The 27999-nt window shown below is 34.3% G+C and overlaps 2 protein-coding genes and 1 pseudogene across 7 annotated transcripts; 1 reads left to right on the forward strand and 2 right to left on the reverse strand.

Annotated features, from left to right (window-relative positions):
- Nucleotides 1-43: 43 nt before the first annotated feature.
- LOC148783044 (auxin response factor 8 pseudogene) lies at nucleotides 44-4934 on the reverse strand (annotated as a pseudogene). The gene is made up of 2 exons (XR_016048854.1): nucleotides 4869-4934; nucleotides 44-1052 (listed from the first exon to the last, which is right to left on the reverse strand). The product of XR_016048854.1 is annotated as an auxin response factor 8 pseudogene (transcript).
- A 3293-nt stretch (nucleotides 4935-8227) lies between these two features.
- Nucleotides 8228-11835, reverse strand: LOC18435912 (S-adenosyl-L-methionine-dependent methyltransferases superfamily protein). 2 transcript variants are annotated; one of them, XM_011625745.3, is made up of 6 exons: nucleotides 11631-11835; nucleotides 10671-10734; nucleotides 9515-9707; nucleotides 9250-9323; nucleotides 8811-8966; nucleotides 8228-8492 (listed from the first exon to the last, which is right to left on the reverse strand). In XM_011625745.3, exons 1-6 carry the CDS (start codon nucleotides 11833-11835, stop codon nucleotides 8306-8308), a joined length of 879 nt encoding a protein of 292 aa, XP_011624047.2. In that variant the 3' UTR covers nucleotides 8228-8305. The 2 variants fall into 2 exon arrangements, with proteins under 2 accessions (XP_011624047.2, XP_020523932.1); XM_020668273.2 differs by having other exon boundaries at nucleotides 8228-8516.
- Nucleotides 11836-12056: 221 nt separating this feature from the next.
- LOC18435911 (RNA methyltransferase family protein) lies at nucleotides 12057-17347 on the forward strand. Of its 4 annotated transcripts, none has more exons than XR_016048855.1 (3): nucleotides 12057-13175; nucleotides 15744-15989; nucleotides 16438-17347. XR_016048855.1 is itself a non-coding variant. In XM_020668271.2 (3 exons), exons 1-3 carry the CDS (start codon nucleotides 12115-12117, stop codon nucleotides 16567-16569), a joined length of 1452 nt encoding a protein of 483 aa, XP_020523930.1. In that variant the 5' UTR covers nucleotides 12057-12114; the 3' UTR covers nucleotides 16570-17347. The 4 variants fall into 4 exon arrangements, 2 of the variants coding, with proteins under 2 accessions (XP_020523930.1, XP_020523931.1); XR_016048856.1 differs by having other exon boundaries at nucleotides 16667-17347; XM_020668271.2 differs by having other exon boundaries at nucleotides 12057-13188.
- Nucleotides 17348-27999: the final 10652 nt, after the last annotated feature.

A 27999-nucleotide genomic window follows, 5' to 3' on the forward strand; every position in this document is an offset into this window, starting at 1 on the left:
CTAAGGTCTAAGCGGTTCACAACCTCTCCAGGCTGATGTACTAGACTAGACCAAACCTGCTGATGTGAGGGGTCCAAAATTTTATTGTGGTCATTGTATGCATTCACATTCATAAAATTAGAAAAATTCACATACCTCAAGGAGCTCCCATGGTGAGTCTGGCCACCGAACTCGATCGGCGGCAAGGGCTGACAACACAGACCCGTTTACGAAACCCTTAACCCCCTCCACAGTCATTCTGATCTTGACACCCCGCACCCACGGAAAATTAAGGGCCCTATCCACAGTATGTATCTCCACGCAGAATGCAGGGCCCCTATTCGGGTAATAGACCACCTCAAATTGATCTCCGCTTGCCACCAACTCTGCAGCCCTCACGACATCCTCAGGTGGAAGCCAAAATAATCGATTTTGGCCCTCCGCTGTCATCCTTCTCCTCAACGCCACACACACCACCCCATCGTCTCCACGTGCGAACACGACAGTGTCCTCACTCGCGAGCATCTTTGCATTCACAAAGGCGCTCCACCCAGTTGTTAGGAGGTGGCGCTTTGGCGACCCCCTGTAAATGTGTCTGAATTTCCATGTTTCCCCGTGCACATCCCGCATGGACAAGTCTTGGGCCGGTTTCTCGACGGACTTGTCAAGCCTTGGGAATACAGACTCGGCACATGCGTTCGGCACCGAGAAGCCACCCCCGTTGTTTGCATCACTCGGAGTCAGCACCTTTGCATGTGAATCGGTCTCTACAGCCCTTGCAAAGAAATCTGTAGGTGTTGGGTTCTCACTGATTGAGAAGGGAACGGGGATGAGCTTGAGGACCGCAAAGACCTCGTCGGTGTGCTGGCTGCCGAGAAGCTGGACATCAGAGACCCAACAAGGGACGGAGTGTGGGGTATTGGAGGAGAAGTTGGGGGGGGAGGAGGCATGGGCAGCGTGGCCCTGTGGGAAATAGTAGACAAGTGAATTCAGGGGTGGGACTTTGGCGGTCTTGCCAGCAAAGGCCCGCCACAGTTTTGTAGGGACCTCAGTTCCCAAGCTTGGGTCCATATCTGCGAAAACAAGAAGAGGTTATTAGAAAACAGAGTGTTAGACATTGTTAAAGAGTTTTTTTCTATAAAGAAGAAGAGTATCTAAGATAGTTTCAGAATGAGGTAGTTAGAGGTTGTTACTTGTAACGTAGCTTCTCTCCAAGATAGTTTCAGAATGAGGAAGTTAAGAGGTCATGTCTATATTGATTGACCCAAAGTTAGGTGGTGTCTATATAGACGTTAAAGGTCTTCCCCTACCCCTACATAGAAGATATATATTTCTCCCTATCTAGCCGTCCAATTTAGATAAAAAAGATATATATTCTCCCATTCAGCCGTCCAATTTAGTTCAAGAAGATATATACTTTTGCCATCCAGCCGTCCAATTTAGATCAAGAAGATATATACTTCTCCTATCCAGCCATCCAATTTAGATCAAGAAGATATATACTTCTCCCATCCAGCCGTCCAATTTAGATCAAGTGACCCACTCACGGTTTGATCTAGATCCCCAGCCATCCAATTTAGATCAAGTGAGCCACTCACAGTTTGATCTAGATCCGCAGCCGTCCAATTTAGATCAAGTGAGCCACTCACAGTTTGATCTAGATCTGATGCCTATGAGTATTTTATTTTTAATTTTTTTTAAAAAAATTGTATGAATATGAAATTTCGTACATGCAATGGGGGCGCTCCTAAAAAATAAAAATAAAAATAATATATATATATATATATATATATATATATATATATATATTAAAAATAATTTTTTTGATAAATTACAATGACCAAAGTACCCCTTGAAATTTTTAGGAGTATTTTAGTCATTTTATTTTATTGAAAATATTATTTTTATATTTATTTAAAAGTAAGATTTTAAGAGAGGAGTGGACGCCTAAAATTTGGTTTCAAAATATTTCGTAGAAAAATATTTAAAAATAAAATAGTGTAGAACATGACATTGTGATTTGGGACATCTCAGATGTCCATTCTCAATGGATAGTTGCATCAATGGACAGGGACAGTTGGATGGACAGTCGATTAAGGGGTCTGTTGTGATTTGGGACATCTCCGTTATCCATTGAGAATGGACAGTTGTATCAATGGACGGGGTCAGTTGGCTGGACAGTCGAACAAGGATGGACAGTCGGATAAGGGGACTGTCGGATAAGGATGGACAGTCGGACTGTCGGATAAGGAGAAGTATATAAGTTTTAAGTGGGGACTGTTGGATAAGTCGGATAAAGAGAAGTATATAAGTTTTGAACTTCTTGACTCTCCTAAACCATTATGTTGCAGTAGAACTTGCTCGAATTCTTGAACTTCTTGACTCTCCTAAACCATTATGTTGCAGTAGAAACTTGCTCGAATTCTTGAACTTCTTGACTCTCCTAAACCATTATGTTGCAGTAGAAAGCTTGCCCTAGATGGATAGACACAAAGTTTCTAAAAAAAATTCTGAATATGACTCATCCTAAACCATGGGAATAGTTCTAATGTGACTCATCCTAAACCATAATATGACTCATAGTCCTAAACCATGGAGTCATCCTAAACCATAATATGACTCATAGTTCTAATATGAGAGTCATCCTAAACCATGGGAATAGTTCTACTATGACTCATCCTAAACCAGGGGAATGGAAATAGTTGTGAGGAACCATGGGAATGGTTGTGGAAAGACTAACCATGAAAATTGTTGTGGAAAGAGGAACCATGGGAATAGTTGTAAATAAAGATTAGGGAATAGTTGTGACCTCCTTTTAATAAAGACTAGTTAAATTACGATAAAAGCTAGTTGACTTACGATAAAAACTAGTTGAATGTAGAAGAATGACCAAATATTCATCGACCAAAGGTATTTATTAGTTATAAATCTATTAGGCAACAGTTGATTCCCCATTGACTTCCCAAAAAAAAACCAGCAACTCGTTGATGTTAGATAATAAAAAGCACAAAAATCAATTTTCTTAATTATTATTTGTTACAAAATTTTTAAAACCTTTTTTTATTTTGTTAAAAAAGTACTTTAATATGATACTGATTTTCGTTTTGTTTATAAAAAAGAAAAATGTGTTATATGTGAAAACTTCACAAATTTAGAATTATATGATAAAAAAGTCGAAGAACTACTCTTATGAAAAACAAAATTCTCCAAGAATATACTATTTTATATTTTGTGAAAACCCTTAAGAAATATGTTAATGTGTCATGAAAAATTAAAATCATTTAAAATTTATAAATTAAAAATATGAAATATTTTATTTATTAAATTTTTATTTTAAACTTATGATTGGACTGGACAGTTTAAAACTATGGGAAAGTAAAAATAGAATGGAAATAGAAAATGTAAATAATAAGAAACTCAACCATAAACTATTTTTTAAGCCTAAAAATATGCATTTTTAATTTTCGAAAATTGAAAGAATGAATAAAATTAGTATCCAATTTTTTTCAATTTCCTATATTTGTATTTGAGGTCACACAAGTGGTAATAAAAAATAAAGAAGTGAAAAGTATTTCAAAGACCTAACAATTTCAAAATTTAAATATTAGAAACTAGTTTGGTACTTTTAAGCATTTGTTAGTTCTCATAAAGTAACCAAAAAGAAATGAAAAAAAAAAAAAAAACGTGAAAAGCACTCATAACATTTTTACGAAAAATTTAAAGTTCATAATTAAATGAAAAATACCTGAAAATAAAAAAAGGAGTTCGCAAATCACACTCATTCTTTGTAAAACACTAGAATTTTTACAGTTTCTTCAACATCAAGCATCAAATTAAAAGTGCAAAATTTTCATTAAAAAAACAAATAAAATTTTTGGAACATGTTCTCTAAAGAAAATATTCTCACGATAAGATTATGAACCAAAAACATGAATAAATTAGATGATTGTGAAATTCAAATAAAATAACTACATACTTTCACGTGGCAAGGTTTTTCTAATACAATTTCACATTAAATCTTTGAATGAAAATGCAACAACTTATCTCAGAAGCTCAATATGATTATTGAGCCTTATAGACGTGCAAGAGCATCTTCACAAAGTAATATAATTGCAAAAATATGAACATAGATTACAACAAAAAATTAATACAAAAAAGGAAACTGGAAATAAAAAATAAATACGGAAATTTACAGGTAACTATATTTGAATAATATAAAATAATAAACTAATAAAATAAGTAGAAAATATCAATGCAGAATGTTAAAGGCAATAGTTAAACTGTATGTAAATCTTCTCTATATATATGGGTGATAAGGGAAATGAAAGGCAAAGCTACTTGACCCATGAGTTTCAAATATTATAAAAAAAAAAAAATTTATTTATTTTTTTGGGAGAAACAATTAGAAATTTTTAAGAAAATTTTGTTTAAAATCGCACTAAAAGTAATAAATGAAAGAGACCTATCAACTGAACTATTAAATTTTTTCCAACCACGACCATATAATAGAACATTGAATTAAAAATAAAATAAAGGAATCACAATAGAACCAACTTTCTCTATATATATGGGCGATGGGGAATGTGTAAGGCAAAGCTATATACTATAAAAAAGAATTTATTTATTTTCTTGGAGACAATTGGAAATTTTGCAGAAGAATTTCTTTCACACTAAAACTAATAAATGATATAGAGAACTAATAATTAAACTATTAAAATTTTTTCAAACTCGATCATAAGAACATTAAATTAAATTTTTTTTTCAACCTCGATCATAAGAACATTAAATTTTAAAAAATAAAAGAATCACAATAGAACCAACTTCCAATTGAAGAAAATTAACATATTTGAGTCATATAAGAATAAAGAACGATATTTTTTACATATTACCTCATTGATAGCTTTGGAGCATTAGAGAAGGAAGACGTTGATCAGAGAAGGGAGGTAACATTACAGAATAGAAAAGCTGCTTTGAGAAACCAATATTATAGTAAGGAAGAATCACATTTCATTTAATATCAAATTAACGTAGTCATAGTTATCCTTACAATCTTGAGATTTTTCTTTAGACGATGATCATGAGATTTTATTGATGATCATCATCATTTTAGCTTTTATCCAATGAATTGGGGTGGGCTACATAAATCTGATTTCTCCATTCTATTTTATTAAATGCCATACTTCCACTTATCTTTTGAGATATAAAAAATAACTTAGTTTCGTATCATTCATTATATCTAATGATATACATAAAATAAAGTAAGATGACCTCTATCTTTCTCTCTCACATCCCTCTCTCCCTCAAAGATAGGGATTTGGCACGTTTCTCTCTCTCAATCTCTTAGTGCATATACTCTCTAAAATTAGAAGGAACTCTAAATATTCACTTCGGTTAAAAAAAAAAAATATTCACTAATACAAATCTTTAATGATCACTCTCCTTGATTTTCTCTCCTCTCACGTGGACTTCTTTCCCTTATATTTATCTTTTTTGTTGCGTAAATACCTTATGTCTATCTTTTTATTTTCTTTCGATCTCTCTTAGAGTTGCCTTAAAAGTGCATGCACTAATTTTAGAAATTTAAGGAAAAAAAAAATGTCTCTTCCTTCCTCTCTTCCCTTAAAATAAAAAACCCTCGATATTTACTTATACAAATCTTCAATGATCACTCTCCTTGATTTGCTCTACTCACGTGTACTTCTTTCCTTTATGTTTATCTTTTAAGTAATGATCTTTAGGATCCCAAATAATCACCATTAAATCCCAAATGATCACCATTAAATCCCAAATGATTACATAAATTTGACACATATATCTAAAAAAGTTATCACATGGGTGTGGGTGTGGGTGTGGGACTTGACTTTTCTAGAGATTTATACGAAATTTAATGGTGATCTTCTGGGTCCTACACATATGTGTGAGAGGGTCTCATAGGATCATTATTCCTATCTTTTTTGTTGGGTAAGCACCTTACGTCTATCTATATCCTTGATTTTCTTTCAACCTCTCTTAGGAGATTTTTTTTGTTGGGTAAGTATCTTAAGTCTCGGTAAGTACCTTAAGTCTCCGTGATTTTCTTTCAATCTCTTTGGAGATATTTTTTGTTGGGTAAGTACCTTAAGTTTATCTATCTCCTTAGATTTTCTTTCAATCTCTATTGGAGTTGCCTTAAAAGTGCACGCACTAATTTTAGGAATTTAAGGAAAAAATATGCCTCTTCATCTTTTCTCTTAAAGGTGAGAATGTCTCCTACATCCTATAAAATTAGGGGTAATATTATAATATAGACCCTATAGAATTAGGGGTAATAATGTAGTATAGAAAAAAAATTATCTCTCTCAAAAAATTCTCTTTTCCTATCTTCCCTTAAAGGTGGGGAATGTCTCCAACACCCTATAGAATTAAAGCCGCAGTTTGCATATGGATGCGCCTTCAAATTTTGTAGCTGTAGAGGTAAGGTGCGCCTTCAAATTTTGTCATGGTATATAATTTTGATATAAAATGTTCTTAGTATTATATCAAAATCTAATTTTATATCTAATTATAAAATTTAATTTTAAAAAATGGTTAAAATCAAGTAGATCTATAAACATATGAAAATCTTGAAAAGGGACGGTGTAGATAATATATTGTAAAATGCATTATTTCTTAGACTTAAAATCTTTTTATTTTTCATGGTCATACATCTCGAAGTCGACTTCGAGATGATCAATCAAAGGGTTTTTCAACATTAAAACTACTTTTTCCGATAGATTTTTGAGTTGCATTTGTAGCTGTGCTATAGAGGTAAGGTGTGCCTTCAAATTTTGTCATGGTATATAATTTTGATGTAAAATGTTCTTAGTATTATATTAAAATCTATTTTTATATCTAATTATCAATTTTTAATTTTAAAAAATGGTTAAAATCAAGTAGATCTATAAACATATGAAAATCTTGAAAATGGACGGTGTAGATAATATGTTGTAAAATGCATTATTTCTGAGACTTAAAATCTTTTTATTTTTCATGATCATACATCTCGAAGTCGACTTCGAGATGATCAATCAAAGGGTTTTTCAACATTAAAACTACTTTTTCCTATAGATTTTTGAGGTACATCCGTAGCTCTACATTATAACGTTGCAACCTTAGATAAACTTGGTCCTAGAATTAATTCTCTTTCTTCCCTCTCTTCCTTCAAAGGTGGAGAATGTCTCCTACACTCTATAGAATCTTTAAGGGTGCTTTAAACATGGGGAATGTCTCCTACACTCTATAAAATTAAAGTCCTTTCTTATTTTCGCTACATGTGTCCACTTTTTAATTCTGGTTTAATAATGTCTCTTAATTCTTGCTTAATAATATAGTATAGAAAAAAATCTCTTAATTCTGGTTTAAGATCTCATAGATGATCTCTTTAGGGCCCTTCTTATTTTCACGACATGTGTACACCCATTAATTCTGCCTTAACAAGTTAAGCCATTAACTCTAACTTAATAATCTAGTATAGTACAGAAAAAAGATCTCTCTTCAAAAAGTCTCTTTCCCTCAGAGGAGAAAATAAAAAATAAAAATGAAATATGTTCCTGAAAAATACGCATCCTATGATTGTACTTGAACCATTTAATTTTTGAAAGGAATGATTTAGATGTTCAAGAACTCAAATTCTACTATAACCATCTAGATATAGTTATATGGACCAGAATTTGTAAATTAAAGAAAACAATCTCAAGTATTTTCTAGAGTTAAATGTACAGTATGCTCCTGAGGGAGCATACTAGATGCGCTCCCGGGTGACAGCAAAGGATAACTCTTCAGAATTAGGATAACCACGTGAAGAAAATTTCATGTTTTCAAGAAGCAAAACATAATTTATGTCAAATGTGATATGTTTGAATTGAGCAATATTAACTATAAAACTCCCTCTCCATCTGCATAGGTCTTCCAAGTGAATTTCATGAAAGTTATCATGGGTTTCTTTGAAGCCTTCTTTTCTGAATCAAATATAAAGTTGGCTTATGTGAAATCATTGATGGTCTGGGATGCTTAGGTTGAGATGTGAGTTGATTTCTGCAGTGTACATTCACGTTGCTTATCTTCTTTGCTAGAATAAGGTGTTACTGCCATCTTAAATCTCTCTCTAATATAGTCATGCCAATGAAAATGCAAATCACTTGAAAGTTGTTTATATGATTTCTCACTGAGCAATGGAACAAGGAAAAAAAAATAGTCCAGCCAAAATTCACCAGCAGCAATGATCCATACATGAAAAAATGAGCGGCTTTGTTGCAATGATCCATACATGAAAAAATGAGCGGCTTTGTTGCAATACATTATTTCCGATTCATCCCTTAACTGGGAGAGAGAGAGGGAGGGGGAGAGATGAAGTGCCCATTTCAATGAACCCACACTTCTTGAATATCAGGAAAAGGACAGGTGAAGCTGGGCGATTAAACATTGTGAACCTGCTGCAGGACCACGATCCAGCCGGCAAACCAGAAGCAAACCCTTCAACTGTCTCCAACTCTTCCCTGGGAATGCAATAGTTGGGCATTCTTGAATGAAGAGTAAAAACAGTTCTTAAAGACTTCAAATAAAGAAAAAAGAAAAAAGAAAAAAATAGTTCTTAAATCAAACGGATGAAGAAACCAGTTCACAGAAAGAGAGAGTAGCAAAGAATGGAAGAGGCAATTAGAGAGTAATTGTATTACTACAGAATATAATAGGCTCTCTTCCCAAGAGAGAGAGACTCCATTAGAATGTTCAACACACACAATATGTATACATATATAAAGAGAGAGGAAAAGGGGGAGAGTTATATACATATACATATAGAGAGAGAGAGAGACCTTCCACCAGGATGACCAATGTAAACCATTACACTGATGAACCCCCCCCTTTGTAGAATCCTGGTAGTGGCTTCCAAGGCCGGTAATGTCGTCTTTGGTGAGGTTATTACCGCCTTATCACCTCCAGGAAGGTAACCCAAGTTGAATGCCACAAGCCTGAGGCAAAACATATGGTATGGCAGTTATTTTACAGCCATACAAATTGGTGGTTTAAATCGAAATTAAACCAAATGATTAGGACATACACCATATTGAAGTTGGGTTCTCAAAATCAAAAGAACTTATTTGACAACAAGAATGTGGTTTCAATGAGCCAACATAACTCTGCCTCCATGTGAAATTTAGATATCCATATTTTCTTTTTATTTAATTATACTGATCATTCTATAGAAAAGAGAGAGATACAGAAAGAAAATAGTAGAAATGTCATAATACTTACCTAATGGATACACCTTCAGGTACAATTTCCTCCATTCTGCTATGGCATAGTAAAAAGAGCTTAACCAGTCCCCTCTGCAAACAGAGACCAGCAGACAATTCAGCAATTGCTTAAAACAGAGAAAGAGAGAGAGAGAGAGAGAGAGAGAGAGTATACTTCACCTTAACAAATAACAAGTACGAATGTCAAACCTATGGATTTAGTCTGGAAATCAAACATAATAGGAATAGCATTCTGAAATATTCTATTGAGAAAGTAATAATACCTCATAGAGAGTAGCCGCTTCATCTAGCAAGGAATGAGTACTATCTAAAGCAAATTGCTGAATATCTAGTCCATATACATGTCCATGACCTGATCCATTAGAAACCATCTTAAGCAAAGCCAAGGTATCATGGCCATTCCCGCATGTAGCATCGATCACAATATCACCTCCTCGAACAACATGCCGCCATACTCTAAGTTACAGCCAGGAGAAATGAAAGACCATTTAGAGCTTTTATTTTGGAATCCGTAAGAAAAGAGAAAGCGTGAGTTTCTAATAGCTCATTGTACCATGAATGAGCAATGTCCACTGCGATCACGGACATCTGGTTAAATGAATGGGACATGAGGATCTCTCTCTCTCTCTCTCTCTCTCATCCATCAATTATCAGACGGTCGCACCCCTATCAGTGTTTAAAACTCCCTATCAGTGTTTAAAACTTGGTGAGTCCGAGACAGGTGCCCGAGTCGCTTGCAACTGGCACCTTACCAGTTCCTATGACCCAGACTTGGAAAAACTAAGTCTTTTGCGAGTTTGAACAAGTATTGCCTAGTCTGCCCAAGTATAGCCGAGTCTCAACCAAGTCTGGGTCTTCCAAATAACTTGTGATTTTGGTCTGACTCTTTGACCAGTCAGACTTGGGACTTAGCGATCTGACTCAGACCCCTCTGCACCGATCCGGTTCCATGCCTAGTTTTGTGTTTTTAAACAACGATTCCAATGAACAAATGGCTTTTCACAGTCCATAGGACTATAAATTACATACATTTTCTTCCACTGATGGTCAGAGAGTGGAAATTAAACAAGATGGTTTGTTCAAAAGCTGTAGCTGCTTGAACAATGGAGCTGACATTCTAGGCACTGGAAAGTGTCATCTATAAATGCAAGGATATTTACACCCTCTAGTTAACTCATCATATGGGAAGGAAGAATGCTACAATTCTAAATTTCTACTAGATGTTCGCCTTATAAAACATAAATTGTTTCACTAGTATGAGTGAATTTGGCAAAATTTGTAAGGAGTTCTCCATGACTCAATATCAACATGTCAAGATTCAAGTTATAAGACAAAATAAGAGTCGAGCAATAAAGGAGTAGAAGTTGATTAATTGAAAATGCAAAAATTATGCATCGAAAAGGGGGAAATTGTACCTACGAGTGAGCTACTTCTGTTACTTTTCTCTCGCCATAAATGAAACCCATCAATGCATCCTCCAAACCTGAAAAACAATGGGTTCAAAAGTAGAATTAAATTCATTTCCCATATTGTTTTAGTCTATGTTACAAGGATGCCAATACGTGTCTCACCCTCACATATACGAGGGCCAAAAGAGTCACCCCAAAAGTGGCTCTTCTGACACAACACATTTATACATTATTTGAAAGAAGGGGAGGGTGACACTACAGTGCTTCTAATGTTCTGTAATGTTTTGGATGAAGGGGAACGTAAGTTCTATCTAGATGAAGGGGAAGGATTTGAGTGACGCTAAAGAACTTATATCGCGTTATTTTCTAAATTGTCAAACAGGGCATTGTTAAGTTTCTAAATTGTCAAACAGAGCATCGTTCCTCAGTGCGTCAACACACCGCTAAAAACCATTCACACCGGTGTCCACGTTACATAGGCTTTAAGACAAGATGGAATAAAATAGCTAGTGAAAAATGTATTTTTCATAGGAGTAGCCAAATGAAGAGCCAACAAGTGCATAAACTATACGACAAAGGAAAGAGGGTATCTGTTAAAAGCAGGTATCCATATTAAAAATAAAGTAAAGCATCTTCATTCATTGATTATACTTAGTAAACCATTCACAATTACACTGCATTAGCCAACAAAAAGAGAAAAGAAAGAGCTTCATTATATTATCAGGCAAAAGAAGAAAAACAAGACGATTGAAAAGGTCATAAGAAGTAAAGGGAAAATGGTTACCGAGACACCAACTTTACCACCAGAGAAACCTAAATTCTCCCCATATTTCCAAACTTAAAACCCTAATCTTCATTAAAATTCACGTTTCCTAGCCCAAAACCCTAATTTTTATTCAAACTTCCTCATTCACTGTAGTGGAGAAAAAATTAGAATAAAATTAACACAGATGGAGATTCTTGAACATACCCAATACTGGAGATGTCTCTGAAACTGAGCTAATTGCAAAATTTCCAGATTTTGTATGCTTCTTCTTGTACTTGAACTCTTCTGAAACTAGATTAGGGTTCTGTAGGCAACAAACTTTAGGAAAATTTTGTCTGAGTGAAAAGGAACTGGGGCTAAACAATGGGAAGTTAGGAATGGACATTCTCAAGCAAGTAAAGGTCTTCATAGCTGAGAATATTGGCCAGAAATGGAAACTGGAAAGCTTGAAATTTTAGGCTATTGAGGTTCAGATAATGGTATTTATACTGAAGAAAAAAGCATTAAACGGATGAATAAGGGAGCGGAAGCACAGAATCTAGACCGCACAAATTACATCTGACGGTCAAAATTGATTTAGGAGCCTCTGGCGTTTAAGGGGTGCGATGTCCGTGTGAAACACCTCTACTGGTGCGTGTGTTTCATGAGGGGGAGGCCAAATTGAGTTCTAAACTTTAGAGTGAGAGACATGAACCTCCCGCGTGCCATTCGACCCCCTTCGCCATTCTGGTTCCCATTGACACAACCCCCACCACCCAAAACACCTGCTCCTATGTCTCTCTCTTCTCATTCCTCTTCTCTCTCTTCCCCTTTCTCTTATTATTCCCCTTCTCTCCCTTCTCACTCCTCTGCACCTCAAAAGTCCCAAATCACACCATCAACTAACGCATCCATTCAAATTACTCATTTCCTTGCTCTCTCAGCAACTCAAATTGAAAAACCAAAGCACCCATCAAAATCAATAGCTCTTCTTTCTCTCTCTTCTTCTTCTTCTCCTTCAAAGAACCCACCTTTCTCTCTCTCCTACTCTTCTCTTTCTTCTGCTTTCTGTAACACATCAAAGAACCCACACTCCGTTTTTTCTTCTTATTCCCAAACCAGATGGCTCTCAATTACAAATGCTCCCTCTCTTTCTCTCTCTTCTCACTCATCTGCAACTCACACCCCCAAAACCCCCCTCTTTCTCAGACCTTCAATCCATTCCACCACTCTCCAAGACCTCCAAAACTTCAGGGAGTGGGCTCAGAAACTCTCTCTCTCAATTGGGTCCGATTCTTCTCTCTCTAAAATCGACCAACCCGAACCCAGTCTCTTATTTAGAGAGATAGAATGGCTTTTGCAAGATGCAATGGAGGATTACACCGCAAATACTCAAATGGGTTCCTCCACAAACAACAATTTTTTGAGACTGAGGACCTCTTTAGAGGATCTTTATGCTTTATGGGAAGAGAGAATTGTAAAAAGAAGGCCTTTTCAATACATTGTGGGCTGTGAACACTGGAGAGACATGGTTTTAGCGGTTGAAGAAGGGGTTTTGATACCAAGGCCTGAGACTGAGGTTTTGGTAGACATGGTTGAGGAGGTAGTGAGAGAAAGAAAGGATCTAAGAGAGGGTTTGTGGGTCGATCTCGGCACCGGAAGTGGAGCAATTGGGCTTGGAATAAGCGGGGTTTTGGGCGAAAGTGGGCTTGTTATTGCTGTGGATTTGAGCCCAGTTGCCATTGCAGTTGCAAAGTACAATATAGAGAGGTATAATTTGCAGGTTAGTGTTTGCTGTTTGAGTGATCAATTTAATGTGATTTAATTTTTGTTCTTATAAATTTTCCATAATCCATAGTATTGGTTGTTTTTCTCTGTAGCCCTACCATGAATTGGTTAATAAGACTGATAATGTTATAAGCACACATATTAGTATCATAATGTAGTTTTGCTTTCACATCTAGCTGTGGTTTCATTTAGTGATATGAGCAACCAAAATAGTGTTAATGTTTTATTGATTACCTCTCTCTATCTCTATTATGAGTTTGTTGACATGACCAGTATTGCCATCACTTAGTTCTATAATTGATACATTAGCTTCCACATTAGTGTTATTCTTGTTGTTTTTATGAGTTGGGCTTTGGTCTAGGTGATTATTAATATGATAAATTATGTATTCTTGATTCTTGGAGTGCACCCATGTTTCGTTTTTGCTAGTGCGACAATAGTCGGCCGAGTAACTTGCCTCGGGGCAAGTTCCTGGCGAGTTAAGTGTACAACTCGCCTGGCCCAAATAAATGCTAAAAAAGTGTATAAAAAATACAAAGAAATGAAAAATGTAAGAAAACTCTAGCATAATGGTTAGAAATGCTTCTTTAGAGGATTTTGTTAGTTTTTTAGATTATTTGGGAACTTTCATATTCTTCCCTTTTTAAAAATTTTGTCAGAGATGTGCAAGGTATAAATCCACTTTTTCAGTAATCCATCTTTTATAGGTATTCTTTCATCGTATTTAGTCTTCTAATAATTCTATTAACCCCTTTAACTTTTTCGTATTGTTACACTTTTATTATAGACTTTTTAACCTTTTTTTAGTTTTTTTTCACTTTTTTCTGGGGCGTACCTAACTTGAGTTACAAGGGCGGATTACTTTGGCTAGGTTGATTTTCTATACACTGCTTTTTTGCTTACTTCAAGCAAGTAATGACTGATAAAAAACTAAACAAAGACCAGAGGTAATCATACCAAGTCAATTTTGCCAGGTGCCTACAAGAAGTGTCAATGCAAACCTCATTTTTAAATTCTCTCACTGGACATATGGATCGTTTCAAAGAAGTTGTTTTCCTTATTATAATAATATTGTTGATTTTTTTTATACTACTATCATTTATTTTTCATTTTGAAAGCTTGTTATTATTGATGGTTAGCTTTCCTTTTTTCAAGAACTACAATCAATCCCAATCTCTCCCTCTCATCATTGTTTTCAGTGGTCAATCTCCACTTAGGAGTTAAACTGCTGGTTTGTGGTATGTTTGATCCATTTAGCTATGTAGAGCTGGTTTGTGGTAATTTGTTTTTAAGGATTTGATCTTATGGGGGTTTCTTTTTTTTACTCCCATGCAATGGAACATCCCATCTTTTTCAACCATTGAAATGTGTATTTATACCATGATTTCACTGTTTCCATTTTGGAATGTGCACTTCAATACCAAGAAATTGTTTAGGCTTCCCCATTTCCTTCATATCTAAGTGAAGGTTCTTTGAGGACATATATTAGTTTCTCAATGCCTTATAGATGGGTTTCAGAGTTGGCAATTTATATTGAGGATACTCTTAACCCCTGAACCTGGATTCTTGACAGATATGAATGATCTTCATTGCGTTTTTCAAAGCCAAAGTCTGAACTGTGCGCTAAGTTTCTTGAACCAGGCCACAGGCCCTTATTTATGGCCAAATAGAGCCTTCTCCAGGCTATACACTAGTTGTCAAAATCTTTATATCCACAGAGGAACTTTTTTGTCTCTTCTACTGAATTACAACTATGGACCAAAATACTATCTCATTGCAACTCTCTCTCTCTCTCTCTCTCTCTCTCTCTCTCTCTCTCTCTCTCTCTCTCTCTCTCTCTCTCTCTCTCTCTCTCTCTCTTTGCAGTTTAAATTTTCGATTGAGCATTTGTATAGGGTTGAGAATGAACAAACTTGAAAAAGAACATGGAAATAAAAAACAATGATTCATGGGTCTACATTACATGGGTTCATATATGTATATGTGTATCAGGTTATGTTATCATGAAACTTCAACTTGGTGTTGTGCGTCAATACTTCGATAGGTTCGGAACTTGAGGACACCTGTCCATATAGAAAACATAAAAGTATTGTCGAGGGGCTCATTGCAGGGATTGAATTCAAGTGATTTTGGCATATTGTCCTCTATGACCTCGCTACCCACTTATTTTGTGGTATAACAAGGAAATTTGTATTTTATACTAAAGTAACATATTAGTTCATTTATAAATAAGAATCGTATAGGTGTGTCTAGCCATACTGGAACTTTACACTGTGCTTGACCCCTTTGACGCTTGTAGACACCTACACTCATCTCAGGGTCCATGCAACACTAATATCAGGATGTGCATGTGTTCTTATCATTTATTTGTGAATTGTGATATGTGATAATTTTGTCCCTCTTAGCTATTTAGCTGATGTTTATTTCTATAACACTAATATCAGGATGTGTATGTGTTCTTCTTATCATTTATTTGTAAATTGTGATACATGATAATTTTGTCTCTTTTAATTATTTACTTGATGTTTCTTTGTATTTGATGCTTTAAAGGATCGGGTGGAGGTGAGGCAAGGTTCCTGGTTTGAACCTCTTCAAGATGTCAAAGGAAAGATTGCAGGTCTGGTCAGTAACCCACCATATATCCCAAGTGAACACATTCCTGGGCTTCAACCTGAAGTTGGTAAGCATGAGCCGATATCTGCCCTAGATGGAGGTAAAAATGGCATGGACTATCTTCTTCACCTGTGCATGGAATCAGCTTCAGCCTTGACGCCTGGTGGATTTGTTGCTTTTGAGGTACTCAGCTTTATTGCAGAGAGACAGAGTTGTATGTTGCAGTAGTTATTTAGGCTTCATCTGCCTTTGGTTTTACTGTCCTGCTCTTAAACTGTTACTCCAGTATCCTGTTGTAAATAGTGAATTAGGAAAGAAAATACCCTAGGAGTGGTGCTTTTACTAGGTGTGCTGCATTAACCACCATAACCAGATAGTCCTATTTTGAGCTCTTCCAAACACAGCCTGACCAATCTGTACTCTAAAACTCACAACAAGTGTGCTTTGCATACGTGGTTCTCTTATGGGTACCCAGAATTGTTTAAGGTTTTAGAATATCTGAAAATCCCTTACTCTTATAAGTTCTTCAATGACTAATTGCTGTTAGAATGCCTAAAATTTAGTCCAGATTTACTTTTTGTGGGATAATGTAATCTAATTCTATAATAAGTTTCTTTACTTTTCTTTTCAGACAAATGGAAAAGATCAGTCCAAAATTATAGCAGAGTTTCTACATACCATGCCAAAAAATGGTTTTTGTGACGTGAAGATCCGGTCAGACTTTGCTGGAATTCCTCGTTTTGTCACCGGATTCCTTCGTTAAAATGACCTCAATTTTTCCTCTTTCGGGGTTCTATCAATGAAACAGCGGCATACACTTGAGGTTCCACAATTCAATGTACTGTTTTTTCTGGGTGTAGGTTCAAATTCGGAAGGGACAACAACTAAGAGTGTAAGCATCAACCATCCCTTACAAGAGACAGACATGTTAGGATTTCTTTTTTTGCTTTTGTGGGTTTCTCCATTTACCTACCACGACCTCAAATTACTACTTGGAGTTACTGGTTGGTGCACGAGCAAGTCCAAAAGACCCGCTAACCTCAAGGGGCATATCGGCATAATTATACATGTTTTGGCGGATTTTGCCAAAAAATGCTCTAATTGACAGGATCTCTGCTTTCTATATGTGATAAGGTTGGTTTTGATGTTCTCTACGTTTGTGGGGGCCCTCTTTCATTTTCTCGGTATTCATCAACCGTCGGGATTCGTTGAGTTAGAATTTGATTTGGAGACACACTATACACACTCACACGCACTAGGTGTTTCATTACTGTTGGATTTGGAGTTCTGATTAGAGAGACTCTCAGAAAGAGGCCTGTGTGCCCATGCTTCTGTTCAAAGCCATTATTGGAGCTAGCTTCTTTTGTGTTTAGTTAATTACGGTATTTTCCTCATTGAGTTGTCTTTTGTCTAGGTCTGCTAATTGGCATAGATGTACTTTCTTTTATAGCTCATTCATGGAAAAGGAAATAAATAATTTAAAGCATTTGTACTTGGGTGATCCATAGTTTGGAATCTGATGTTTGAGGTCTTGGTTTTTCCATCTCTCTTTCCCTAGCTTCTTTGCATGAAGCCCTTGTTGGAGCTTGCTCCCTATTTTTCAACTTCTTTACTTACCATCCATAGAAAAGGAAAGAGAATTAAAGGCATTTGATTTTGTGATTTCATGGTTTAGAATTTTATGATTGATACGTGTGCTGCGATTTTACAAGGCCACGGTTCAAATCTTTCTGGAAAAAGTAGCCTCACAAAGGCATCTCCACCTTGATTCTGATTGATATAACGAAAAATAGATTTAAAGCTTTAAAAATAATTAAAATCTCACAGCATTGTTTTCGATGTCGAGTCTTTATGGATCTGTTAGATTTGTACCATTTTTTAGCTTTAAATTCTATAATCAAGATGGATGGATTTGGAAGCGTACTGAGAGATTTTCGAGTGGGTCGTGGTCTTTTGGAATACGCACCCTTATATCTTGGTCTTTCGTACAATTAACGGAAGGCTAGAGGTTTATGATAAGAAGTAATGTTGTACATCAAAACCGCACCAGAAGCGTGTGAATTTGACAGATTATAAACATTTAAAATGGTGTTTCAAAACCTGGATTGGTGGGGTAGATTGTTTACCTATGAACCTGTCTTAGATCGTCAGTTAAGCGATTCGTATCGGGTTTGCATTAGTCCGAATCGACGATTTAGAAAAATATTAAAAAATAAAATGAAATAAAAATTAAAATGGGTTTATAGAGTAGGGATATAGAAGGGACTTAATAAAATATTAACATATATATATATGTGTGTGTGAAGGGTGCAGTTTGCATACGAATGCATCTGCAGGTGTAGAGGGGTAAGGTGCACTTCAAATTTTATCATGGTAAATAATTTTGACTTAAAATGTTCTTAGGATTATCTCAAAATCTATTTTTATATCTAATTATAAAATTTTAAATTTCAAAAATGGTTAAAATCAAGTAGATCTATAAACATACGAAATCTTAAAAAGGGACAGTGTAGATAATATGTTGTAAAATGCACTATTTATGAGACTTAAAATGTTTTTATTTTTCATATTCATATATCTCGATGTCGAAATGATCAATCAAAGGGTTTTTCAATATTAAAACTACCTTTTCCGATGGATTTTTGAGGGGCATATGCAGTTCTACATTATAAGGTACCATCCTTATATAAAGTTTTTCCATCTATGAAAGCACTTTATAACAAGTATGGGTGTACAACGATTTTGCCTATAGGCTCACCACTGTCCGTTTTTCGTGAACGGTGGGGATAGAGCCGGTGCGGTGCCGTCACAAGAGGCATCCACCTTGAACCACAACGGCTCTTATGTCCATGACGGTCAAAGGTCAAAGGGTCTCCGTCTTAAACCGCAATGATTCTACAAGAGCCGTTGTGGGGCAAAATTGCTGTACACTTTCACTTATGGGTACTAGATTCCGTGTCAGTTAGGATTCGATTCTAATCAATTTCCATCCGGATTGGCAATGACATAGAAAAATAATGAGTTTTTAAAACACTTAATCTTAAAAATAAACGAGACATTTATATGTGGCGCCTCCTGCATATGAAAAATATGCCTTATTTGCAGTTGTCTGACGAGTAGATGTGAAAAATAAACGAGTAGGTGTATATCTATTATGGCGAGAGATGGGCACAACCTTCCTTTTTATCAAGTGGTCTGTATCTATTATGGCGAGGGATGGATTGGCACAACTTCTAAAGCGGGATATTTCAATTTTGAATTGAAACTTTTATTGCTATTATAGTTTACTATCCACTTTTATATGATCTATCTTCCTGTGAAACTAGACTTGGCATTAGAATGACCGTTAGATTTCCACGAGTTTCAAGATCTACAGTGATCTGATGGTTTCTCCCTCTGCAACACACCATTGTTACTGTAGGAATCTGAAAGTACTGGTTCAACATCTCTTCTAATTCTTTGTTTGTACTTCTGCCTTGTATTTTGAGTCTCTACATGCGGTGGGACAACAATATTGTCATTAAGAACACATATATCTTTAAAGAACACATATATTTTTAAAGGATAATTTAAAATGAATGACCCCTAATTTAAGGATACCATCTTTCGGATGATCCAAAACTCTCTATTTGGGACATTCCCTAACCTTTTGGGGCACACCTAACAAAATTAAAAAACATCTTAATTAAAAATAACAAAAATACCTTCGAAAGGTGTTTTGGCCTTTTTCTTAACCAGAGATATTCTTTCTTAATTTTACGAGGTGCGTCGTGTGCATGCCCAACTTTCATTGCAAAATGTTTTGTAAAATAAAAAATAAACATGATATACTCTAAGCCATCCGATCAACATCATAAACTAACCATCATATTATGTCTAAAGTTGTCATCCTTTTAAATCGGATTGTTGGAAACAGGGGTTACATATTTTAAATGTAGGTGGCACCACATGCAATTTTAAATATTTCTCTAAATAAATAGCCCAAATAATATAATACAAAATACACTATATTTTAAAATACAATTTCCCTTTGTAACTCTTCCAAACCCTAGAGATTGTTCTTGGGGCCTGACACACTGACCACTAAGCCTAGATTCCAAAGCCACCTTCTCTGGTGTACACTTGGGACTTTGTCCTCATTAAAATTCAACTTCTCATTTATGCTCTCTAAGTGGGGTGCATCATCATATGAAAAATATGGTGACCTGAGAAAAATTACCCACCTTTAAAAGTGGTAACTTGGGGTCCAATGTGGGTGCATAGAGGTGTCAAAGCCATAAAGTGAGTGGGCGTACTATTTTTGGATGGAAAGCATAGTATATATATATATATATTTCCTTTATAGAAGATCTCCTCGAGAGGGTTTTTTTCGATCTAAATTTTTGGGAATCGCACACAAATTATCAGATCAATTATTCCAAAAAATAAAATCTTAAAATTTTGCGTTTTCTAACACTTTTATCTAAAAATTGGAGGGTTTTTGTTCAGTCATGCGACATTATATTCTTTCAATATTTGAGGTTAAAGTTAATCATTGATTGGATCTCACATGATGGTAAACGGACGGTATATTCTTATAGGAAAATCTTTTGCTTTAAAAAGAAAAAGGGAAATTTAAATGGATATCCCCTTATTTATTATTTAAAAAAGGGTGGGGTTTGCATAAAGTTACAACCTTAGACAATCTAATTAAAGTGCACCTCCAAATTTTATCATAAGATGTAATTTTGGTGTAAAAAATTCTTAGGGTTGTTTGAAATTTTATTTTCAACTCTAGTTGTAAAATTTTAAATTTCAAAAATAGTTCAAGTCAAGTAGATATGTAAACATATGAAAATCTTGAAAATAGCCATTTTAGATAATATGTTGCAAGTGTACTATTTTTGGGACTCGAAATCTTTTTCTGTTTCATATTCGTACATCTCAATGTTGAGATGATCAATAAAGGGCTTCTTAACATTAAAACAACATTTTTCGATGGATTTTTTAGGTACCACCTGAATTCTACCTTTTAAGGTTACAACCATATATAAACCTTTTTCCTTAAAATTATTCATGACATTTTTGTTTTATATTCATATCCCAATTTTTTGAAGATATCGCATATAGAATTAGAGCTAGGTAGACGAAATGGAGATATGTAACTGAAATTTGAAGTAAGGAAAAAGTTTATATAATGATGCAACCTTATAATGTAGAACTACTGATGCACCTCAAAAATCCATCAAAAAATGTAGTTTTAATGTTGAAAAACCCTTTGATTGATCATCTCGACATCGAGATCTATGACCATGAAAAATAAAAAGATTTTTAGTCTCAGAAATAGTGCATTTTTACAACATATTATCTACACCATCCATTTTCATGATTTTCATATGCTTATAGATCTACTTGATTTTAACCATTTTTTAAATTTAAAAAATTAGATATAAAAATAGATTTTGAGATAATCCTAAGAATATTTCACATCAAAATTATATACCATGATAAAATTTGAAGGTGCACCTTACCTCTACAGCTACGGATGCAACTGTATGCCAACTACATACCGATAAAGCTGAAGAACAAGTTCTATAAGACAGATGTGAGACCAATTTTGCCCGATGGGAGGAATATTAGGTGGTCAAAAAATAATATACCCATGAAATGAATGTAGTAGAGATGAAGATGTTGAGATGGATAAGTGGCAAGACAATAAGGGATAAAATTCAAAATTAATACATTTGAAAAAAAATTAGGTGTGGCACCAATAGGGAATAAAATGAGAGAGAGTAGACTTAGGTGGGTTGACTATGTGTGGCACTGACACAATACAATATTTGTTAGGAGGTACGAGTTAGTTCAAGTAGAAGGTTAGAAAAGGGCAAGAAGTATGCCCAAAGGATGTGGTTGGAAGTAGTGAGAAAATATATGGGGATTTATGACCTCACTGAGAGTATGACACTTAATAGAGCAGAATGACATACCACGATTCGTGTAGCTGACTCCGATTAATTGAGAAAAGGTTTTGAGATGACAATGATATTCATATCCCTTCTTTTTTTTTCCCCTAAGTTGATCCTAGTTTAGAACTTCAAGGCCCAGTGTTTGCCCTAACAACTATAGCCTTAGATGTCAAGATCCTAAGTTTGCCATAAACTTACTTTGGACCATGAATGTCTAAAGTTGTTTTGCATATTAACTTCGGACCTTGAAGGTTTTAAGTAGATTTGAGAAACATCGACTTTGGACCTTTAATATTCAAATGTGATTTGAGACCTTAACTATCATGTACATCAAATTCGGATCTTGAAAAAAATCTGAGGTTGATGTATGTGAATAATAGTATACAATGAAACTATTTACAAGTGGTACAAGGAGGTTACAATTAATCTTCACAAATTGGATGTGAAATTGGGCGGCTGCATTTATTTCATTGACTCAAAGTTCAAAAGGAACTTTCTCAAACTTTTTGACACACCCAAGCTATTACATTTCACATTGATGGGTTTAACTAATTGTGACATCCTTGTATTAAAGGCAAATGGTTTCATTGTATGCAATCCCTTTTTATTATATTATCCTTTTGGTTTATCCTATTTCTTTTGTGTAATAGATTTTCTTTGAAAAGTAACATTTGATAAGGGAAAGTATAGAAATGAGACCATTTACTTTTGGTACAAGGTGAGACATTAATCTTGACCATGGGATGTGAATTGGGTGGCTGCAATTATTCTATTGACCAAGCTCAAACTTCAAAAGAAATTTTCTCGAACTTTGTGACACATCCAAAGTATCAAACTTCATATTGGATGGTTGTAAGTAATTGTGACTACCTCGTATTAAAAGTAAATGATCACATTGTATACAATCATTTTTGATAATTTATTCAAAGCATTCTAAAAAAATGTGAGTACGATTTCTTGGCAATTTTGTCATTGTATTAGACAGAAATAAAATAAATGGCCTATAAATAAATTTGGGCATGATTGTTAAGAGAAGAAAAGAAAAAAAAAAAGGATTACGAGAAATAATAGTTGTCAAAAAATTAAAAGGAAAAAGCTTATATAAGGTCTAGGTTTGATATGAAGTTGCAACCTCGAAACACTAGTGGGGGAATGCAGTTCTGGCGCTGGGGAAGCCTTCAAACTGATTATCTCAACTTCAAAATTCATGAATCTCAAAAAAGAGAAAAAAAAGAAGAAAGAAATAAAGAAGGAATTTCAAATCTTCAGAGTATCATGTATCGTAAAACATCATCTGAATTGTCATTTTCAAGTGTGTATAATTTTACCATATCTGTTATACTTTTGAAGCTCCATATTTCATGATTAGGTTATAGAAGGTTTTGATGTTGGAACAGCATTTTTCAACGGTGATTTACTATTTAACTGAAGTTACAAGGGCCACTTGATTTTAAAAGCTACACTCCTGCTCTTATATAAATAAGCTTTCATCCAATTTTGGTGCAATTCAATTTAATGAAGAAAAGAATTTCGAGTGATTTGATTCTTGCAAATAGAATATTTTGATGGTAATTAATTTACAGGAGAACTCATATTCGTTTGGTACTCAAATTTACCCAAAAATAAATACTACTGTCTCAAACGGATTAAATTGGTTAGTTTGGATGTACCCAAAATTGAAATATTTTTAGATTGCAATTCAAAAATATTGTGAAACAGACTTTGACCGTTTAGACAGTTGCATTATTTTGCCAAATTTTTAGATTGAAAGAAAGAAAAAAATCCGTGTCAAGGCAAAAATTACCATCCAAAACAATTAAAGTTAGACTTGAATTTTTTCAGATGAAAATGCGGTATTTACCCTCATCTCCTTCCCTGCCTCTTCTGCTCTCTCGCGCCTCGCTCTCTCTCTCCTCTCTTGTCTATGCTCTCAGTGACAAAGCCCTCTAAGTGTTTTAAGGCATTGGGCTGAGCTTGGTTTTTGGGTTCCTCTTACTAGCCCATTTTGCATAGCTCAGATACCCCATGAAACTTACACTATAGTGAGAAAATAGGAGCCTTGGGTCAGACACCCAGATTCAGTTATAGTCTACCATGGCTAGCTTGAGCAAGATGTATTGCTTAAACCATATGGAAAAGATGGTATTGAGACTGAGATTATGAGGATCCACAACCTTTCAGGACCCCCAAGGTTTCTATTCACCATTAAAGAGGAGTCTAGAGAATATTTGGAGTCAGAGGTGGAAAATCTAGGGCTGGAAGGTGCAGGTCTAGGAACAAGAACTTGAGTGAGATTTTAGCCACTGTTGAAACCCCATTTGAGACCCCTCTCTCTTCACCCAAGTTTCTTACTCCACCATAGACCATAACCACTGTGGTGTCTCTTCACCTGGGTGTTATCCCAGTGGCTTTAATCACAATTTCTTTCTCTCTATATTCTCCTTCTCTGTTTCCATCACTCAACAAACATGGATCTCTAGTGATGAATGCTTTCCGAAGCATAGGAATTCAGTCCTTGAACTCTGATGTGAATGATTTTACTAGAAATGGCGAACTCGCTTCTATGTTGCAGGGTCTCTCTCATGATCTGTGAATTCCGGTGATTTTTGGCCTGAAAATAGTGAGATTTGGCTGGAAGGTATGATAACGGAATTAGGTCCTTTTTTGGTCCGGCAAAGTGGCAAAGATGGGGCATGGTTGACAATACTTTTAGGGAATCAATATGCGGTAGAGGGTTTTTTCACAAATCAATGAAATTGGACATCCAAACAGTTTACAAACATGATAAAATAAAACAATAATGTTTTTCAATTCAGATGGAAAAACTTGCATTTTTTTCGCAGTGAATAATTTTTTCTTTGACATCCGAACTGGCCCTTCCTTATCCAATAGATTACTAGTGAGATTACTTGCGTTGCAGGTAGGAAAAATAAAAAATCATGTAAATATGCAATAAACAATTATATAAATAATTTCCTAAATATGCAACATAATAGTACATCGATATGTGATAAAAAAATCATAAATAATCACAAGATTTTGCAATGGAAGAGTGTGTAGATGCGCACTGAGAATAGAAAAAACAAAACCTTTTTTTCCTCAATTATTCAAGTCGGATAATGCTCCTAAATCTCGATCTACCTTGGGATTCCTACTTATTATTTTTCTTTTTACCTTGGGATTTCATTAATATTTGACATAAAAAAGATAATATAAACAAACCCAATATATGGTAATATGCTATACCATTGATTTTAAAAAAAAAACACATTGAAATTTGAGTTTTCCAACATTTAGATATCACTATTTTAAAATTGCATGTTCTCTATTCAATCCGCATCATTTTTTCAAGTGCATACAATGTAGCAATTAGGAAATGTTTTTTATTGAGGTCAATCTATGAGCTGAAGAGGTTACATCCCAAAATTTGAGGTCCTAAAATTAATTATAAGTGGGGTTTTATATAATAGAGTAGACAGTATACTCCCACGGGAATATAATATCTTTTAGCTTTAAATAGTTTTAAATAATATGATTTACATTTTAACATTCAAAAAGAACAAAAAAAAAGTCAAATAATATGATTTGGTGGGTATGTCATAAGTTGTCGATATCCATCATGTTATCAAATATATATATATATATATATATATATATATATATATATATATATATATATATATATATATATATATATATAGGAAAAGATGGGATTAGCCCATTAGTTCATATGAACATATGAGTCCAACGTCCTAGATTGAATATGGGCCGATCTGGCGATCATGGATATCCGGTAGTATTTGAATTTTAGTTTTTTTTTTCTACAAATCCAAATCACTTGAAATTTTAGACATGTGTTTATAAAGAATAGGTGAATCTTCGAAAAATATAAAAAATATGAAATAAATTGATCAAAATACCCCCGAAAAGTTTGGGGGGTATTTTGGTCATTGTTTAAGACTACTTTTTTTATATTTTTATTAGGTACGCCTTGATGAGAAGAATACACTCCTATAATTTCAAGTGATTTGGATTTGTAGAAAAAAAAAAAAAATTCAAGCACTACCAGACATCTATGATCGTCAAATCGGCCCAGATTCAATCTGAGCAGTTGGACTCATATATATATATATAGGAAAACACTACGCAACGCCTATAGGAAAAAATGAACAGTGATTTCGCCTACCCTCATCACCGTTCAAAGTTCATCGCATGGTCACGATTGCTCACTAGTTTTTCCTTTTTCATTTTTTTTTATACAAATCGGAATGACTTGAAATTTGGAACGTGTATTCATAAAAAATAGGGGAATCTTTGAAAATTATAAAAAAAAATATTTTACATTTTAGGGGTATTTTTGTCAATTTAGTTTTTACGAATAATTTTTATTAGATGCACCTCATTAAGATGTACATACCTTCCAAATTTCAGGTCTATAGGTGAAAATGAAATTTGGAGGGTATGTACAACTTACTGAGGCACATTTAATAAAAATATAAAAAAATTATCCGTGAAAAATAATTTGACCAAAATACCCTCAAAAAGTTTCAAAGGTATTTTGATTAATTTTTTCAATGTAAGATATTTTTTTTATATTGTTTGAAGATTTCCCTATTTTTGATGAATACACGCTCCAAGTTTCAGATCATTCCGATTTGTAGAAAAAAAATGAAAAATAAAACATTACTGAATAATCGTGACCGCACGATGAAATTTGAACGGTGATGGGGGTATGTAAAATCACTATACATTTTCGCCTATAGACGTTAGGAAGACTTTTCCATATATATATATATATATATATATATATATATATATATATATATATATATAGAAGATCATCATCATCTATTTGGTCTAGATGAGAATCACTAGAAGTGGAAGAAGAAGAATCATAAGACATGATATTATATAATTTTGATTTGATTGTATCATCTAAATTTAATGATTCTATTTTCTTTTTGAATTTACATTGGTATTTATAATGTCCTATTTTACCACACTTATAACATACGGGTAATTTTTTCCTTTTCTTTGTATTAGGGGAAAATTTATTGATTAACTTTCTTTTGGAATTTTATAAACTATCATGAAATGGTGATAAGCATTAAAGACGTCATTCATTATTTTCTGAAATTCTGATGGAGCATTTTTCAGTCCAAAGGGCATCACATTCCATTCGTATTGTCCAAATGGAACATTGAATGCAGTCTTATATTTATCCTGTTCTTGGATTTGTATTTGCCAATATCCTGATTTCATATCAAATTTTGAAAATATACAAGCTTGGGCAACTCTATCTAATAAATCTTTTTTATTCGGAATAGGGTATCTTATCCATTTTAAAACTTTATTTAATGGTTTATAATTTATGACAAGTCGATGAACTCCTCGTTCTTTTTCAGCATTTTTATTGACATAAAAAGCTGCACAACTCCAAGGTGAAGAACTTGGTCTTATGAGCTTCCTTTGTTGGAGTTCAGTTATTTCTTTTCGACACATATCTAATAGAATAGTATTCATTTGTATTGGTCTAGCTTTAGTAGGGATTTGTTTTTCATCAAATCCTTGTTCGTATGGTAGACTGATACTATGGTTTTTTCTTTCCCAAAAAGCATTAGGATGTTCACTGCATATTGAACTTTCTATTTGTTTTTGTAGTGTCTGAATTGTTTGTTGTAATGAAGAAGTCTGTAATTGGTCTTCAATTGTTTTATATCGTATTTCTTGTTTAAGTGTACAAAGAAATCTTTCCTTGTCTTTTAATTGGCTTTTGACATTATTTAATTCTTTTAATTTTGGTTTATGAATAAAATTAAACTGTATTGGAATATTTTGAATTGTTGATGAGATTCCTGTTTCATCTATGGTTATAGGATAAAGTAAAGTTAGGAATGGAACTCCTAAAATTACTGATTGGCTTAATCCTTTAACCATGATAAATGGTGTATCAATACACTGATGATTGTTACAGACTGAAGCATTGGATAATTTATATTTAATAAATAGTCTACTGCCGTCTGCTGTATTTAATATTTGAGTGGTCTTATCAAAATATTTTGAAGGTACAAGTCCTTCATTTATACAATTTAAGTCAGCTCCTGAGTCTATTAGAGCTGAGGTTTCAAAACTATAGTTTTTTGCAACTATAATTTTAACTTGGACAAACCATTTTTGTACAACTATTTTGTTTATTAAATTGACAGAAGGAATTGGTACTGGGTGTACTTCTGAGGATTCAGGAGTAT

This window comes from Amborella trichopoda, chromosome 2 (assembly GCF_054954075.1).
Source record: "Amborella trichopoda isolate Santa Cruz 75 chromosome 2, AtrichopodaSantaCruz75HAP2 v2.0, whole genome shotgun sequence".
Classification (NCBI taxonomy): Eukaryota; Viridiplantae; Streptophyta; class Magnoliopsida; order Amborellales; family Amborellaceae; genus Amborella; species Amborella trichopoda.